This window comes from Caretta caretta, chromosome 4, assembly GCF_965140235.1.
Source record: "Caretta caretta isolate rCarCar2 chromosome 4, rCarCar1.hap1, whole genome shotgun sequence".
Taxonomy (NCBI): Eukaryota; Metazoa; Chordata; order Testudines; family Cheloniidae; genus Caretta; species Caretta caretta.
The window spans coordinates 145460910-145478994 of record NC_134209.1 but is presented as its reverse complement, the minus strand read 5'-3'; the positions used below and the strand labels follow the sequence as shown (position 1 = coordinate 145478994).

The 18085-nt window shown below is 48.0% G+C and overlaps 1 protein-coding gene across 2 annotated transcripts in view; it reads left to right on the top strand.

The window, feature by feature from the left end:
• Positions 1 to 18085, top strand: part of SMOX (spermine oxidase) — a 98392-nt gene that overhangs the window by 45200 nt on the left and 35107 nt on the right. For both annotated transcript variants that reach the window (XM_048846345.2, XM_048846344.2), the window contains exon 2: positions 12141 to 12375. In XM_048846345.2, the coding sequence (XP_048702302.1) occupies positions 12168 to 12375 (208 nt within the window). In that variant the 5' untranslated portion in view covers positions 12141 to 12167. The remainder of the gene's footprint in view (positions 1 to 12140; positions 12376 to 18085) is intronic.

Genomic DNA, 18085 nt, shown 5'->3' with positions numbered 1-18085 from the left:
CTAAAGGAGTTGGCGGATGTGATTGCAGAGCCATTGCCCATTATCTTTGAAAACTCATGGCGATCGGGGGAAGTCCCGGATGACTGTAAAAAGGCTAATGTAGTGCCCATCTTTAAAAAAGGGAAGAAGGAGGATCCTGGGAACTACAGGCCAGTCAGCCTCACCTCAGTCCCTGGAAAAATCATGGAGCAGGTCCTCAAGGAATCAATTCTGAAGCACTAAGAGGAGGGGAAAGTGATCAGGAACAGTCAGCATGGATTCACCAAGGGCAAGTCATGCCTGACTAATCTAATTGCCTTCTATGATGAGATAACTGGCTCTGTGGATGAGGGGAAAGCAGTGGACATGTTGTTCCTTGACTTAGAAAAGCTTTTGACACCGTCTCCCACAGTATTCTTGCCAGTAAGTTAAAGAAGTATGGGCTGGATGAATGGACTATAAGGTGGATAGAAAGTTGGCTAGATTGTCGGGCTCAACGGGTAGTGATCAATGGCTCCATGTCTAGTTGGCAGCCGGTATCAAGTGGAGTGCCCCAAGGGTCGGTCCTGCACTTAGGACGGAAGAATCCAATGCACTGCTACAGACTAGGGACCGAATGGCTAGGCAGCAGTTCTGCAGAAAAGGACCTACGGGTTACAGTGGACAAGAAGCTGGATATGAGTCAACAGTATGCCAAGAAGGCCAGTGGCATTTTGGGCAGTATAAGTAGGGGCATTGCCAGCAGATCGAGGGATGTGATCGTTCCCCTCTATTCGACATTGGTGAGGCCCTCATCTGGAGTACTGTGTCTAGTTTTGGGCCCCACACTACAAGAAGGATGTGGAAAAATTGGAAAGCATCCAGCGGAGGGCAACAAAAATGATTAGGGGACTGGAACACCTGACTTATGAGGAGAGGCCTGAGGGAACTGGGATTGTTTAGTCTGCAGAAGAGAAGAATGAGGGGGGATTTGATAGCTGCTTTCAAGTACCTGAAAGGGGGTTCCAAAGAGGATGGCTCTAGTCTGTTCTCAGTGGTGGCTGATGACAGAACAAGGAGTAATGGTCTCAAGTTGCAGTGGGGGAGGTTTAGGTTGGATATTAGGAAAAACTTTTTCACTCGGAGGGTGGTGAAGCACTGGAATGCGTTACCTAGGGAGGTGGTGGAATCTCCTTCCTTAGAAGTTTTTAAGGTCAGGCTTGACAAAGCCCTGGCTGGGATAATTTAGTTGGGGATTGGTCCTGCTTTGAGCAGAGGGTTGGACTAGATGACCTCCTGAGGTCCCTTCCAACCCTGATATTCTATGATTCTGTGAATAGTGTTGTTCACCGTGAAAGAATATAGCTATTGTTCTGTATAATGTATCTTTTAAAATACTTCACTCCCTTTTTTTCCCTCCAGCAGCTGCAAATGTTTCAAGCCTCCCTCCTCTGACCCAAAGGCTATCTCAGATAAGGCGGCGAAAAAAACGCACATGCGATGAAATGTTCTCTGAGCTCATGCAGTCGTCCAGCACTGACAGAGCTCAGCAGAATGTGTGGAGGGACACAATAGCAGAGTACAGGAAAGTGGCTGATGAATGTGAGGAGAGGTGGCAGCAGGAAGATCAGAGGAGGCATGAGGCAATGCTGGGGCTACTGCAGGAGGTTCATGAATGGCAGCAGGGTCACAGACTGCCGCTGCAGCCCCTGTTTAACCGCCCTCCCTCCTCCCCAGTTTCCATAGCCTCCTCACCCAGACGCCCAAGAACGCGGGGTCGGGGGGAGGAGAGGCTCCGGGCACCCAACCACTCCACCCTAGTGGACAGCCCAAGTAAAAGAAGGCTGTCATTCAAGAAATTTTAAAGTGGCCTTTTCCTTCCCTCCCACCCTCCTCCCACACCCCACCAGGGCTACCTTGTGAGTTATCTCCCTATTTTTATAATCAAATAATAAAGAATACATGTTTTTTAAATGATAGTGACTTCATTTCCTTTGCAAGCAAGCTGTGATTGAAGTGGGGAGGGCGGGTGGCTTACAGGGAATTTAGAGGCAACCAAGGGGGTGGGTTTTCATCAAGGAGAAACAGACAGAAGTGTCACACAGTACCCTGGCCAGTCATGAAACTAGTTTTCAAAGCTTCTCTGATGCTCAGCGCTTCCTGCTGTGCTCCTCTAACCGCCCTGGTGTCTGGCTGCGCATATTCAGCAGCCAGGCGATTTGCCTCAACCTCCCACCCCACCACAAACGTCTCCCCCTTACTCTCACAGAGATTCTGGAGCACACAGCAAGCAGCAATAACAATGGGAATATTGGTTTTGCTGAGGTCTAAGCTAGTCAGTAAACTACGCCAGTGACCCTTTAAACGTCCAAATGCACACTCTACCACCATTCTGCACTTGCTCAGCCTATAGTTGAACAGCTCCTTTCTACCATCCAGGGTGCCTGTGTACAGCTTCATGAGCTAGGGCATTAAGGGGTAGGCTGGGTCTCCAAGGATAACTATAGGCATTTCAACATCCCCAACAGTTATTTTCTGGTCTGGGAAGTAAATCCCTTCCTGCAGCCGTTTAAACAGACCAGAGTTTCTGAAGATGCGAGCGTCATGAACCTTTCCCGGCCATCCCACGTTGATGTTGGTGAAACGTCCCTTGTGATCCACCAGTGCTTGCAGCACCATTGAAAAGTACCCCTTGCGGTCTATGTACTGGCTGCGTCCGATGAAGTGAGCTGTAGCTCACGAAAGCTCATGCTCAAATAAATGGGTTAGTCTCTAAGGTGCCACAAGTACTCCTTTTCTTTTTGCGAATACAGACTAACACGGCTGCTACTCTGAAACCTCCCAAGATAGGGATATGCGTTCCATCTGTAGCCCCACCACAGTTAGGGAATCCCATTGCAGCAAAGCCATCTAGTATGACTGGCACATTTCCCAGAGTCACTACCTTTGATAGCAGCAGCTCAATGATTGCGTTGGCTACTTGCATCACAGCAACCCCCACAATAGATTTGCCCATTCCAAATTGATTACCGACTGAGCGGTAGCTGTCTGGCTTTGCAAGCTTCCACAGGGCTATTGCCACTCGCTTGTGAACTGTGGGGGCTGCTCTCATCTTGGTATTCTTGCGCTTCAGGGCAGGGAAAAGCAAGTTACAAAGCTCCATGAAAGTGCCCTTACGCATGTGAAAGTTTCGGAGCCATTGGGAATCATCCCAAACCTGCAACACTATGCGGTCAAACCCGTCTGTGCTTGTTTCTCGGGCCCAGAATCGGCGTTCCACAGCATGAGCCTGCCCCAGTAACACCATGATCTCCAAATTGCTGGGGACTGTGGTTTTAGAGAAATCTGTGTTCATGTCTTCGTCACCGCGCTTCCGTCACCTCCTCGCCTGGTTTTTCAGGAGCTGGTTCTGCATAAACTGCATGATGATGCTTGAGGTGAGCTGAACGGGCTCCATGCTTGCTGTGCTATGGCATTTGCTCGGGCGATCCAGGGAAAAGGGTGCGAAATGATTGTCTGCTGTTGCTTTCATGAAGGGAGGGAGGGTTGTCTGATGCCATTTACCCATAACCACCCACGACAAATTTTTGGCCCCATCAGGCATTGGGAGCTCAGCCCAGAATTCCAGTGGGCAGCGTGGACTGCGGGAACTGTGGGATAGCTACCCATAGTGCACCGCTTGGAATGTCGACGCTTGCCACAGTACTGTGGACGCACACCGCTGAATTAATGTGCTTAGTGTGGACGCATGCACTCGACTTTATACAATCTGTTTCCAAAAATCGACTTCTGTAAAATTGGAGTACTTTCGTAGTGTAGACATGGCCTGCTTTGTTGTCTTTCCCTTCCCTTATGTGGATAAGCTCTACTGGTAAAAGCATCTTTATACTGATGTAACTGTTCACATTAGGCATGTTGTACCCCTTTAACTATACCAGTATAGTTAGTGGTACATCTTTTGTGTGTAGAGAAGGCCTGTTTGTCTCCACTGTGAGGTAGACACACATTATAGCAATGAAGGGGTTCTTCCATTACTGTCGTAACTCCACCTCCCTACGCGACGGTAAGTTGGTCAAGGAAAGAATACTTCCCTTGACCTAGCTGTGTCTACACAGGGGATTAGATTGGCATGGCTGTGGTGCTCAGCGGTGTGGATTTTTCACACCTCTGAGTGCCGTAGCTAAACCGACCTACATTTCAAGTGTAGACAAGGCATAAGAGTGGGTAAGAATTTGAATGGTAAGAAAAATGAGAAGCCCAAGATATGGGCCAAATGCTGAAGTCTTCAGTCAGGTTGAACTTCCGCTGAAGGAATGTTGAGCACAAAGTGCTCAGTGGGAGTCTGCTTGAGTAAAAGGGAGTATGGACTTCAGAATTTGATTGTAAGCTCTTCAGGACAGGGCAAGTCTTTTTGTTCTTTGTTTGTACAGCACCTCGCACAATGGGGTCCTGGTCCATGATTGGGGCTCCTGGGTGCTACACTGCTACTAACCACATCATGATAATTTGGCTTGCCCAGAATTAAACAGGTTGTGCTGTATTGTGCTCAGTTTATAATGACTATTTATTTGTATTTTAGCAGGCCCCATTATGCTAGACACTGTACAAAAAGAACAGAAGATAGTCCCTGCCCTGAAGGCCTTGTATTCTGAAAGATAAGACAGAGAAACAGAAATAAACAAGTAATTATTAATAGCTGTATTAATTATTTATAGAGGGACCAAATTAAGCTAGGTGCCTTCAAACAAATAAGACTTTGTCCCTGCCCAGAACTCTTACAACCTAAGACCCTGATCCTGCAACTGGATCATCTGCTTGGACTTCCCCTCTTGCGTGCTGTCCTGCTGGAAGTCAAAAAGGCTATGCACGGGGGCAAGGGCCCACCCAAAGGGAACCAGGTGCAGGATCGGTTGCTGAACTGAGATGACCACTGGAGATAAACGTACAGGGAGTCCATAGGCGGTGAAGAGAGCAAGCATTGCAGTTACAAGCGCTTGAGTTTGCTTTGATGTTTCCATGCACGTCTTGGTGATGGATTTATTTTTGCAGACATGTGTCGGTACTTCTTGGAAGCAGAATCATGGCTTGTTTAACTCTGCGAAGCAGGAATAGAGAAGAGGGCAAGCGGTGAGAGGAGCTGAATGAAAGTAGGTGGGGTGGGTGAGGGAGTATGGAGTGGAGAAGCAGGTGGAGGAAGGCGAGCAGGGAAGTGCAGGTAATTAAAACCAGAATGGAGGCAGTAGTGGGTAGATGATGAGGCTAAGCGGAAGTGGGGAGATGGTGAAACTAAAGGCTCTGTCTTCCCTGCAGAAAAGTTGGGGGTTTTTACAGCAGGATAAAAATCCTAGTGGAGATGAGGCACTGCAGTTTGACTGGAAGGTGGCTGCGGGAGGTCAGCACTATACTTGCCTGGTTTACCTCGTGGTCAAACTACAGATGCCTTGTCTCCACTGGGATTTTATCGCAGGCTAGCTAATGTGCGCTAGTTCTCTCATGGAAAAAACACTCTGCGCCCCCCCCCCCCCTTTTTTTTTTTTGGCAGTGAAGACAAAACCTTAAAAGCCCAAACCTTGCAAACTTCTTTCAGTGTTGGAGTGAAGGGTGACACTTATACATTGGCTTGGGTGCTGTCTTGCAGCCTGGCAGATACTGAAGGTATTATGTCCAATAGACCCATGATTCATGCGCTCCTCTTTCTTACGAGCCCAACACACTGTATTAATTGACAGTGAAATAATGTGCAGTGCGGAATTATAGATTTTTATATAGTATCGTCATTTTACTGCATATTATGGTTTAGAAGCCTAGGATCCTATTATTTTAATTGTCTTCCCCTCTGTGAGTTGTATAGTAAAATTTGAGCAAGCTAAATAATGGTGGTTTCTACATTGTACATGGCATATGAAATACCCTGTTATTGTCTCATCTGTCTAGACAGATCTTGTAAACCAAAATGAAAATGCTGAACAGAAAGGGAACCCACATGTTCTTTAAGTTTTTGGTGGCGTGAGAACATCCTTTTTATTAAGTTGAGAATGCTGTACTGGAGATCTGAGACAGTAGTTCCTGTTTCAAGCTTACAGTATTATAAACGGTAGAGGGGACTGTTCCATATCCAGGCCTTTATAACATACTCATCAATACAGTATCTGAGAGTTCCCACAGCTGGCATGGAGAAGATGATTGTTTGAAGAATTTTTAAAACTCATGTTGATTGCATTAAATCCTAAAATACATCACCATATTTTACCTGAGTGAAATAAAGTACTCAGTTTTAATTATAGTATAACCTTTATAACAGACGTTACTTTACACTTTGTGCTTTACACAATGGTAATTAAGCTTCAAACTACCTCTGTGAGACTTTTATAACCCCAGTTTGCAGACGGATAAACTGCAGGACAGGGAAGTGATATAATTTTCACCCAATGATCCAGTGGCAGAACCCAAGGATCCTGGCTCCCTGTCCGTCTAGTATTTCAAAGAAATTAGGGCTGTCGATTAATTGCAATTAACTGAAAACAATTAATCGCACTGTAGAATAGAATACTAATTGAAATTTATTAAATATTTTTGGATGTTTTGCTACTTTTTCAAATATATTGATTTCAATTACAACACAGAATACAAAGTGCACGGTGCTCACTATACTTTATTATTTTTATTACTAATATTTGCACTCTAAAAATGATAAACAAAAGAAATAGTGTTTTTCAACTCACTGCATAAAAACACTCTTGTGCAGTGGTTCTCAAACTTTTGTACTGGTGACCCCTTTCACACAGCAAGCCTCTATATACATTAAAAACACCTTTTAATGTATTTAACACCATAATAAATGCTGGAGGCAAAGCGGGGTTTGGGTGGAGGCTGACAGCTCCTGACCCCCCATGTAATAACCTCGCGACCCCCTGTGGGGTCCCAACCCCCAGTTTGAGAACCCCTGCCCTAGTGCAGCCTCTTTATCATGAAAGTGCAGTTTAGAAATGTAGATTTTTTTTGTTACATAACTGCACTTCAAAACAAAACAGTGTAACACTTTAGTGCCTACAAGTCCACTCAGTCCTACTTCTTGTTCACACAATTGCTAAGACAAACAAGTTTGTTTACATTTACGGGAGATAATGCTGCCTGCATCTTATTTAAAGTGTCACCTGAAAGTGAGAACAGGTGTTCATATGGCACTTTTGTAGCCGGCATTGCAAGGTATTTACGTGCCAGATATGCTAAACATTCATATGCCCCTTCATGCTTCGTCCCCTATTCCAGAGGATGTGCTTCCATGCTGATGATGCTCGTAAAAAAAAAAAAAAGTGTTAATAAAATTTGTGATTGAACTCCCTGGGGGAGAATTGTATGTCTTCTGCTCTGTTTTGCCATATATTTCATGTTATAGTATGCCATATATAACATGTTATCGATGATGACCTAGCACATTTTGTTCGTTTTAAGAACACTTTCACGGCAGAATTGAAGGTATCAATGTGAGATTTCTAAAGATAGGTACAGCACAAGACCCAAGGTTTAAGTATCTGCAGTTCCTTCCAAAATCTGAGACGGATGAGGTGTGGAGCATGGTTTCAGAAGTCTTAAAAGAGCAACATTCTGATGTGGAAACTACAGAATCTGAACCACCAAAAAAGAAAATCAACCTTGTGCTGGTGACATCTGACTCAGATGATGAAAATGAACATGCATTGGTCCACACTGCTTTGGATTGTTATCGAGCAGAACCTGTCATCAGCATGGACGCATGTCCCCTGGAATGGTGGTTGAAGCATGAAGGGACATATGAATCTTTAGTGCATCTGTCACGTAAATATCTTGCGACGCTGGCTACAGCAGTGCCATGCGAACGCCTGTTCTCACTTTCAGGTGACACTGGAAACAAGAAGTGGGCAGCATTATCTCCTGCAAATGTAAACAAACTTGTTTGTCTGAGCGATTGGCTGAACAAGAAGCAGGACTGAGTGGACTTGTAGGCTTCAAAGTTTTACATTGTTTTCTTTTTGAATGCAGTTTTTTTGTATATAATTTGTAAGTTCAACTTTCATGATAAAGAGATTGCACTACAGTACTTGTAATGGGGGAACTGAAAAATAGTATTTCTTTTGTTTTTTACAGTGCAAATATTTGTAATAAAAATAAATATAAAGTGAGCACTGTATACTTGTATTCTCTGTTGTAATTGAGATCAATATATTTGAAAATGTAGGAGACATCAAAAATATTTAAATAAATGGCATTCTATTTTTGTTTAACGGCGCGATTAATCACACAATACATCTTTTTAATCTCTTGACAGCTCTAAAAGAACCAAAAGTGTCTGACTTCCTACCTTGAGCAGTGTAAGATTCTTGAATTTGTTTGTTTGGAATTGGTAGGATTGGATCCTTGATTGATTTTACAGGCCACTGGTGCCCATTGGAACAGCAGGAATTGAGAAATCTATGAGACACCTTCCATCGGGAGGTGGGTGAAAAAGAAATGAGGTATGGGTGAGGGATTGGTGTTGAGGGGAAGGGGAGACACGCCATGGTAAGAAGCCCAGTCCCCCTATTACTTACAAATAGTGAGAAAGGGGTCGGTGCTGTTATGTTTACCCGGGTGCTGTCTATAGATCCCGTTTACAGGGTGTGCATGTGCTTCATCTTTCATATCAGCCTCTGGCTCCTAAGTATCTAAAACCTGAAGCTGTAACCTACCCCCAGCTGCTGAAAGAAAGGAGTTTTGTGTCTTCGCCCTACTCAAGAGCTTGTATGCAAAACGAAGGAAAGAGTTCTCTGCTACTCCTTCAGCCTCCGATGTTCGGCTCCAACTTCCCCATAAATAACTCCAGTGCACACTCCTGCTTGCCCATAGCCAGCAACAGTGGCCAATAGGTTCTAAATAACAGCAATGAAATTGACTAGAGTCTTGTTAATTAAACATTGCCGCTTAGAAATACGTCCACACCATGAAGACTACAATCTTTTGCTGGTGTACTGATGTTGGTCAGGGGCGTGAAGAGGTGTGATTTGTGGCAGTGTGACAGGCGTTGGTCGGTCCTCTGAGCCCCTAGGGGCGATGGAGAGCTATGGTCTCTGGGGCAGGCCTCAGCCACACCTTCCGGGTGCTGGGGAATTAGCGGGGAAGGTGTGCCAGCACGAGTCAGTAGCGCGCCCCTCGGGCAGAGGAGCGCCGGGGTAGGGGAACGCAGGCCCACCCAACTCCACTGCGTTCCAGCCCAGGGCCCCGACAGTGGCGGGAGGCGAAAGTCCCGCCGCTGGGTCAGCGGGGCCGTCCGCACCCGCTGGCCAAACACACTCACCCCACGGTGTAGTTCGGCCCCTGGGCTAGTTCCTACCCGGTCTCTCAGGCGGGCCGCTACGGTCCCTCCATCTCTTCCGGGTATTCCGCTGCGGGCCACTCCGGTCCCTCCATCTCCCCCGGGTATTCCGCTACGGGCCACTCCGGTCCTTCCATCTCCCCCGGGTATTCCGCTACGGGCCACTCCGGTCCCTCCATCTCCCCCGGGTATTCCGCTGCGGGCCACTCCGGTCCTTCCATCTCCCCCGGGTATTCCGCTACGGGCCACTCCGGTCCTTCCATCTCCCCCGGGTATTCCGCTGCGGGCCACTCCGGTCCCTCCATCTCCCCCGGGTATTCCGCTACGGGCCACTCCGGTCCTTCCATCTCCCCCGGGTATTCCGCTACGGGCCACTCCGGTCCTTCCATCTCCCCCGGGTATTCCGCTACGGGCCACTCCGGTCCTTCCATCTCCCCCGGGTATTCCGCTGCGGGCCACTCCGGTCCCTCCATCTCCCCCGAGTATTCCGCTACGGGCCACTCCGGTCCCTCCATCTCCCCCGGGTATTCCGCTGCGGGCCACTCCGGTCCCTCCATCTCCCCCGGGTATTCCGCTACGGGCCACTCCGGTCCTTCCATCTCCCCCGGGTATTCCGCTACGGGCCACTCCGGTCCTTCCATCTCCCCCGGGTATTCCGCTGCGGGCCACTCCGGTCCTTCCATCTCCCCCGGGTATTCCGCTACGGGCCACTCCGGTCCTTCCATCTCCCCCGGGTATTCCGCTGCGGGCCACTCCGGTCCCTCCATCTCCCCCGGGTATTCCGCTACGGGCCACTCCGGTCCTTCCATCTCCCCCGGGTATTCCGCTACGGGCCACTCCGGTCCTTCCATCTCCCCCGGGTATTCCGCTACGGGCCACTCCGGTCCTTCCATCTCCCCCGGGTATTCCGCTGCGGGCCACTCCGGTCCCTCCATCTCCCCCGAGTATTCCGCTACGGGCCACTCCGGTCCCTCCATCTCCCCCGGGTATTCCGCTGCGGGCCACTCCGGTCCCTCCATCTCCCCCGGGTATTCCGCTACGGGCCACTCCGGTCCTTCCATCTCCCCCGGGTATTCCGCTACGGGCCACTCCGGTCCTTCCATCTCCCCCGGGTATTCCGCTGCGGGCCACTCCGGTCCTTCCATCTCCCCCGGGTATTCCGCTACGGGCCACTCCGGTCCTTCCATCTCCCCCGGGTATTCCGCTGCGGGCCACTCCGGTCCTTCCATCTCCCCCGGGTATTCCGCTACGGGCCAACCCCGCTCCCCCTCGGTATCGGACTCCCGCTGGCCCGGGCTGCAGTCAGGCCCCTCCAGGTCCTCTGGGTATTCAGCGGCGGGCAGCCCTGGTTGCCACAGGCCTTCCTCCCGGTCAGGCTCCTCCTTGCCCAGGGCTTCGCCTGGGTCAGCAGCAGGATCGCGAGGGAACAGCCAACAGCCTGTGTCTGTCTCCCTCCCTGGTGCTCTCTTCACTGGGCAGAGGGCCCCGCCCTTTGTACTTCCTGTCCCACCCTTCCCCTTCCGGGGATTGGCGGAAGCTTGGCCTGGCCCTGCCCACTCAGGCTGCAAGGGTGGCTCTTTACCCTCTGGTTCAGAGGGGAGCCACCCTGGCTCCCTACAGGCAGACATAGCAGTGCTGGGAAAAGCCTTTATTGTAGATGCAGATAGACTGGTAAAACTGTCCTTTTGCTGTTCTAGCTTATGCTTAGGGGGGCTGGAATGAATTATAGTGGCACAAGCACTGGTTTGATGGTATAAGCTGTGTCCATACTAGGGTGACGAGATGTCCTGATTTTATAGGGACAGGCCCAATATTTGGGGCTTTTTCTTTTATAGGCACCTCTGACTCCCGCATCCCGTCCTGATTTTTCACACTTGCTATCTGGTCACCCTAGTCCACGCTAGGAGTGCTTTGCTGGTATAGTATAGCTATACTGGCAAAGGATTCCAAGTATAAACCTGGCTGAAGTTGCACCAATTTCAAACCAGTTTCTAAACTGATTTAAAATGGCACAGTTTTAAGAAATAGCATCTGGATGCTAGATGGATGCAGTTTTGCTATTTATACCACCGTTTACATGACTGCTGAACTTGAACCATCATCTGTCTTCTCCATATCTGATCTCTGCATACTGCACAGAGGTGGAGAAGTTTAGTTAATATGTGCAAAGTGCTTTGAGATCCTCAAAGGAATGGTACCTCAGAAGTGAAAAGTAGTGTGACTGTTTTGTGATCATTAGTGCATTTAGTCACATTTCTTAACAATGCAATAATCAAATAGCCCTCTAACGAGCAAACCCGAGATTCTCCTCCCCACCTGCACTTTCCGTTCAGCTATTGGTTTGATATCTGGTCTTTCTGCTTTGAGCTAAGTCCCATTTACCTAGTATCATATTTATATGATCTAAAGCTTATGCTTTGTGGTTGCCACAGAAGCAGAATAAAGTTACATTACTTCTTTGAACAGCTAGTTGTCACAGGGTGTGTGTTTTTTCTCTACCACAAAATTGCCACCTCAGTAGATTATATAAAGAGACAGGAGGTCAGAAATCCTATGAATTTGCTGGAAATTGTTACATGGTTACAATGTAGAGGGTGGAGACTGCAGAAGGTTCAACTATTGATGCTCCAGAGTCGAGACCAGAAACTCTTACATTCCAGGCTGATCTTTGTTGCCCTTTCTGTGGTTCCCATTTGAAAGGACTTGTTCTAGTTCATAGGTTGACTTTCTTTTCTGCTAGTCATATATCTAGAGGCACCCCCAAATTTGCTTCTGTGCTGAGAGAAGAAATCTTCGTGAAGCGTGGAGAGTTGTTGGCTTAGTTCCTTGAACCTGTTTGTTTGCTTTTCCTTAGATTCCTTAGAAGGAGAGCTTGGACGGCATGCAAAGTTGTGAAACATCTTCAGACAGCACTGATGATCCTCTTAGTAGTGGCCTACGGAGAAAACGACAGCCTCGAATAGTAGTTATTGGTGCTGGCCTTGCGGGCCTGTCAGCTACAAAATCTCTCCTGGAAAACGGTTTCACGGATGTAACAATCCTTGAGGCATCTGACAGAATTGGAGGCAGAGTGCAAAGCGTCAGACTTGGTAAGGAAAATGTTTTTGTACCGTTGTATCAGACTCTCTCGTCTCACACTTCCGGCAAGATTTTGTATTATTACGAGGGTTAATTTGTTAGATATCCTCTTAAAGCTATTTCCTGGTCATTTGCACCTGCAAATGGGTATTTTAGCATGCAATTACCCGGCTTCTGGGTGCAATGGGTTATTGTTCATGTGTGGGGCACAGAGCTTCCCAAGCATTCAGAGCTTTAGATGAAAAGCTCTGCAGAAGTGTAAAGTATTATTGTGAAGTGAAGGTGTTGGTGATCAATTGGCTTTATAAACAGAGTTCAGCGTGGCTGAGGGTGGGGAAGGGTATTTTTCTCCAGTAACTTGAATGTGTGAACTAGGAAGTCCCATCCTCCCCAGACCAGCCAGGACTAGCAGCTGAGCCTGGCACAGAGTAGGAGCCGGGTCTTCCCCAGTCCCACCCCTTACCCCACAGTGATTTACCTCTCTGCTGGCTGCCCTGGGCACCTGAAACATACTGCTGGGGAGAGTCGCATGACTGCTTTTGTGGCTTCCCTTTGCTGCCCCGTCAGAAAGTCATTTTAATACGGGGAGGCAAAGAAATCTGCGGGGGACATACATTCTGCGCATGCACAGTGGCACAGAATTCCCCGACAGGAGTAACATTAACACTACCAACTGCCCTGTCTTCATTAGGCATTTGCTTCACATTACTTACCATGAATTAGCTAACGTGGGATAGGAATACGAATTCTAATCTGATCTCATCCCAGCCCAGGTAGACGGACATGCACTAGCTCTACTCCAGCTAGCATGCTAAAAGTAGCAGCATGGATGGTGTGGCTTGGGCGGCAGCCCAGGCTAGCCACCTGAGTGCCAAGCCAGGGGGTCAGGTAGCCTTGCCCTCAGGTGACTAGCTCGTGCCGCAATGTCCACACTGCTATTTTTAGTGTTCTAGCGCAGGCAGAGGTAGCGTGTCTGTCTGCTCGGCCTGGGTGATTCACTCCCAGCTGCAGTGTATGTGTACCCCAAGATACCTACGTTCTGTGGTCAGCAGATTACTGAATGTTCTTAGCCAAGAGCAAAGGTTGGATGCCATAGGAGAAAACTTCCTCTTCCCCTGCACAGCATTTGGGGCTGGGTCAGACCTTCCCCCAGCTGCAGGAAGCTCTGTAAACTACACCCCACCACTTCCTGTACCCATTTCTCTTCAGCTGCAGGGGGAGGGATCCCTGTACAGCTGCTGCTCCCCCATCCACCCAACCCCCATGCATCTGGACCCCCTCATACCCAGATCCTCCCGTCGATCCTCACCTCCTGCGTTCAGAACCTCCCTGATAAGCCCCACTTGCCCTGCACCTGAACCACCCCGATGAGCCACCGCATCTAGATCCCCACCGCACTGAGCCCCAATCAGTTGCACCTGGATTCCCACCCCACTGAGCCCCACCCCCAAACAACTGGACCCCCCACTGAGTTCCCTAAACCCAGACCCCCTGCCTAGCTCTATCCCCCACACACACAGACCCCCCCACCGGCTGAGCCCCAACCACCTTCACCTGGACCACCCTGCAGAGTCCCATTACCATTGTGCCCAAAAACCCCCAACAAGGCCCAGTGCATCCAGATCCCCCCACTGAGCCACCTGCACCCTGATTGTCCCACACAGAACCCTCTCAATCCACACCTGGATCCCCCCACACTAAGCCTCTCCACACTTGGATCCTGCCTGTCCACACCTGGTGCAACTGGCATGGAGGGGGGTGATGTTCCTGGGGCAGGTCCAGTCCTCATGCTGTGTCAGGGTTGGGTGCAGCCTCACTGCTGAGTCCGTTTCCCAGGGGTGGGGGTGCTGCAGGATGGTCTCCCACCTTCGTGCAACCAGTGGCCTGTGCTTCCCAATGCCATGCTGGAGCCTCCACATTTATTCAACAAATAAAATTTGCAGAATTTTAAAATATCTTGCGCAGAATTTTTAATTTTTTGGTGCAAAATGCCCCCAGGAGTATAACGTGTATTAGCTAGTTGAGGTAAAACTTAGGCTCCAAATTGCCTGTCTTCACTAGGATTTTTCCTTGTGTTAGTTACCATGTGTTAGCTAACATGAGGCAAGAACACCCCTTTCTTCCTAGAGAAGGCAAGGCCACAGAGTAACATAGTGAACAGGGAAGGCAAAATTAAGCCCTATATTAGTACAGTACAAAAAATTCCACAGGGAAAATATTGGTCCTTTAATATTCCAGACCTTTAACACTCCCCTCCACTCACATGCATGATCAAGGATATCTTGGACACAGCCCACAGGGAGTAAATGACACATTTTCCATTCTAATCTGTGCCAAGTCTCGCCAGCATTTGAAGTGCCCTATTCAGACTCCAGAGTTTAGATTTGTCAAATAGCCTTTTCATTCATTTCCCTTCTGAAAGGTCACAGGCACTCATGTTTATTTACTGTGGTGAGTTTATAGAGTAAAATACAGTAAGTGACGTAAGGCTGGGCTAAATAAAGTGAAAGAAGACCAGCTAGAGGCCCAAGTTAATGAATACAGAGAACCTGGTCAAAAATTAAACTAGTTAGTTGGCATTAGGGAGGTGATTCCATAAGACCCACGAGGTTCATTTACCTACTGGTAGCACAGAATGTACCTTCTTGTCTAATGTAGATGCACCTGTGAGTATCCCCTTTGCTTCTGTACAGGAGCAAGGCTGCCAGATTCTGGCTCAGAGGGCCTTTCATCTCCGGATCTCCAGTCTCTTTGAAAACATTCCTCATGGTTTAAATATTCAAAGCCACATCCTTAGCTGGTATAAACTGGTTTAGGTTTGACTTCACTGGAGTCACGCCTGTGTGTACCAGCTGGTGATCTGGCCCTCTGTATTTGAGGGCATATTGTTCCTGGTGGAGGGTTCTTGGCTGTTGAATTCTTTGCTACTGGTGATCAGGAGTAGCTCAAGTTTTCCTCCTATTAGGTCAGCTTGCAAGGCCTTTATACGCAGCCCCTCCTCCTCAGTGACAAAGCGCAGGCGTGGCCTAGTGATCTCTTCCTTGGGGTATGTCTTCACTGCAGAGGTAACTCAGTGTTTTCTTTAGTGTTGCCCCTAACCCCCCTCGTGTCCACACACAAAGCCCTCTCATCCGAGGTTGGTAGTTCTTTAAACCTGGGCTAGCTGGCCTGACTGGAGGTGTAGGCTAGAACTTGGGTACCACTTTCACTTGAGCGGGTAGCCCACCCATTTGACAATGAGGATGCAAGCTAAACCATTCAATTGCTGATAGTCCTCCAGTGCCTTCCCACAATTCCCCTCATGTTCTCTGAAGCACAGACAAGTTTTTCCATAAGTCCATTGGGAAAGAATCAGAGCAGCTCAGCTTTCTGCAGCACAAAAACTCATGGGATATGCCCCCTGAAGTCCTAGTGACACATGCAGGGGAGCATAGCACCAGTTAGGACACAGGCTTTGCAGTGTGTTTGCTCGCACCTGGGCTAGGCTAAGCTGTGTGCATAGATCCGGGTGCTGATAACTCAGGTAATCTGCAGTGAAGACATACCCTTGAAGACAATTACTTAAGGTCTAAATTCAGATACCCTTACTTAGTAGCTGCAGTTCCAATGAGACCACTCATGGAGTTAGTTGCAACTCAACATAGACAAGTTTTTCAGAATTCCACTCAGGGCAATAACAAAGAAGAGGTGGAGTGTTCTGCTTTGATTATATATATATGGCTTCTGCATTGGTCTGATATACACATAGTAACAGTCAGGTGCTGCATCACAGTGGTGCATGGGAAATACATATTATAGCTAAATATGTATGTTAATGGGAGCAGCAGACCTATTTTATGAGGACTGTATACTATTCGCTTACTAAGGACTTGTCTACACTTACCAGGGGATCGATGCTCGGCCATCAGTGCATCGGCAGTTGATTTAGCAGGTCTAGTGAGGACCTGCTAAATCAACTGCAGATCGCTCTCCCGTCGACTCCTGTACTCCACCAGATCGAGAAGAGTAAGGGGAATCGAGTAAGGGAGAGCGTTTCCTGTCAACATCCCATAGTATGGACCCCGCAGTAAGTAGGTATAAGCTACACAGCAACTTGAGTTATGCTAGTCACGTAACTCAAATTGTGTAGCTTAGATCGGTTTTTCCCTGTAGTGTAGACAAGGCCTTATTCAAATGAGATTGGTATTGGAACTACTTGATTTTTCAAGCCCTGAAGGGCCCTGGAACTAAATGGAGTATCTGTGTAAAAGAATATAATTAACTGTGTAAAATTATCTGTGTAAAAGAATATGATTAACTTCACACTTCTAAAGAATTTATCATGCTACTTACTTCAGGAAATAACTGGCTTATCTGCTTTGAGTAATGTCAGTTAATGAGTTTCTAAATATACAGGTGAGCTAGACTATTTTTAGTTTCCCTGTACGGTATTTAATTACATTCCTCACAACGCCTCCTCACAGGAGAAAATGAAAGGAAATGGCTTTTCCTTTTTTGTTTGTGCTGTGACAGTAAAATTTGGTAAAAATAAAGAAGAATATGCTAGTATTTTGTGCTACTTTAAAAAATGCTGATGATTGAAAGAAAAAGAGCAAGATTCTATTTGGAAGTCAGTATTAATGCCAATTCATACTAGTGGAATGGGGACCACAGACTGACCTACATGTTTTATATACTATTCCTGCTAATAATCTTGTATGCTATGGATTGTATGAAGATCCCAGGTAATAAGATCACTGTCACTTCAAACCTGAAATATTTATGAGCACTGTACCATTGACTGCTGGTCTGAATCATTTCCACCAGACTGCATGCTCTATGGGTATGTTCAGAAGTTGCAATGCCTTAAATATTAACACATTTAGGCCCTGATTTTGCAAAGACTTGAGCACATGCTTTATGTGCCCATGTAAGTCTTTGCACATTCAGGGCCTTGACGGATAACTTCCACTGGCACTTTATTTACTTTTGAAATTGTTCTTGGCTTGGAAAACCAAATGTCTGGGGATTTGCTTTGAAATAGTGACTCATTTGTACAACTTGATAGCATCACTTCTAACAGTGAACCCACTGTAAATGTTAGCATACTTGGAATGGCATTTTTCAGAGTAGCAGCCGTGTTAGTCTGTATTCGCAAAAAGAAGAGGAGTACTTGTGGCACCTTAGAGACTAACTCTAAGGTGCCACAAGTACTCCTTTTCCTTTTGGAATGGCGTTATGACTGAATTTACATGTTAAGCACTATGTGATGGTGTAATCCAGCGGTTCTCAAACTGTGGGTGGGGACCCCAAAGTGGGTCGCGACCAGTGATGAGCTGCCAAAATCTTAACAACAGGATCCCTCCTCACCCCACGAGGGGGTCGTTGCCCACCCCCGCCGCCCGGGACTCCTGCCCCATCCAGCCTCCCAGCATTTCCTGATGCCTGCCCCCCCTGGACTCCTGCCCCATCCACCCCCCTCCCCTGTCCCCTGACTGCCCCCAGAACCGGGCAGGAGGGTCTTGTAGGCCATCATAGTGGGTGCCCACCCCACCCCTAAGAGCTAGAGGTACCTGCCAGGGGGCGAGGTGAGGAGTCCCGGAGGTGCTTACCTGGGGCAGCTCCCAGGAAGCATCCAGCGGGTCCCTCTGGTTCCTAGGGGCAGGGGAGCGTAGCTAGGAGGGGAGCGGCTGCTCCCCCACTGATCACATCAAAGTGGCACCTTAGACGCCGACTCCCTGG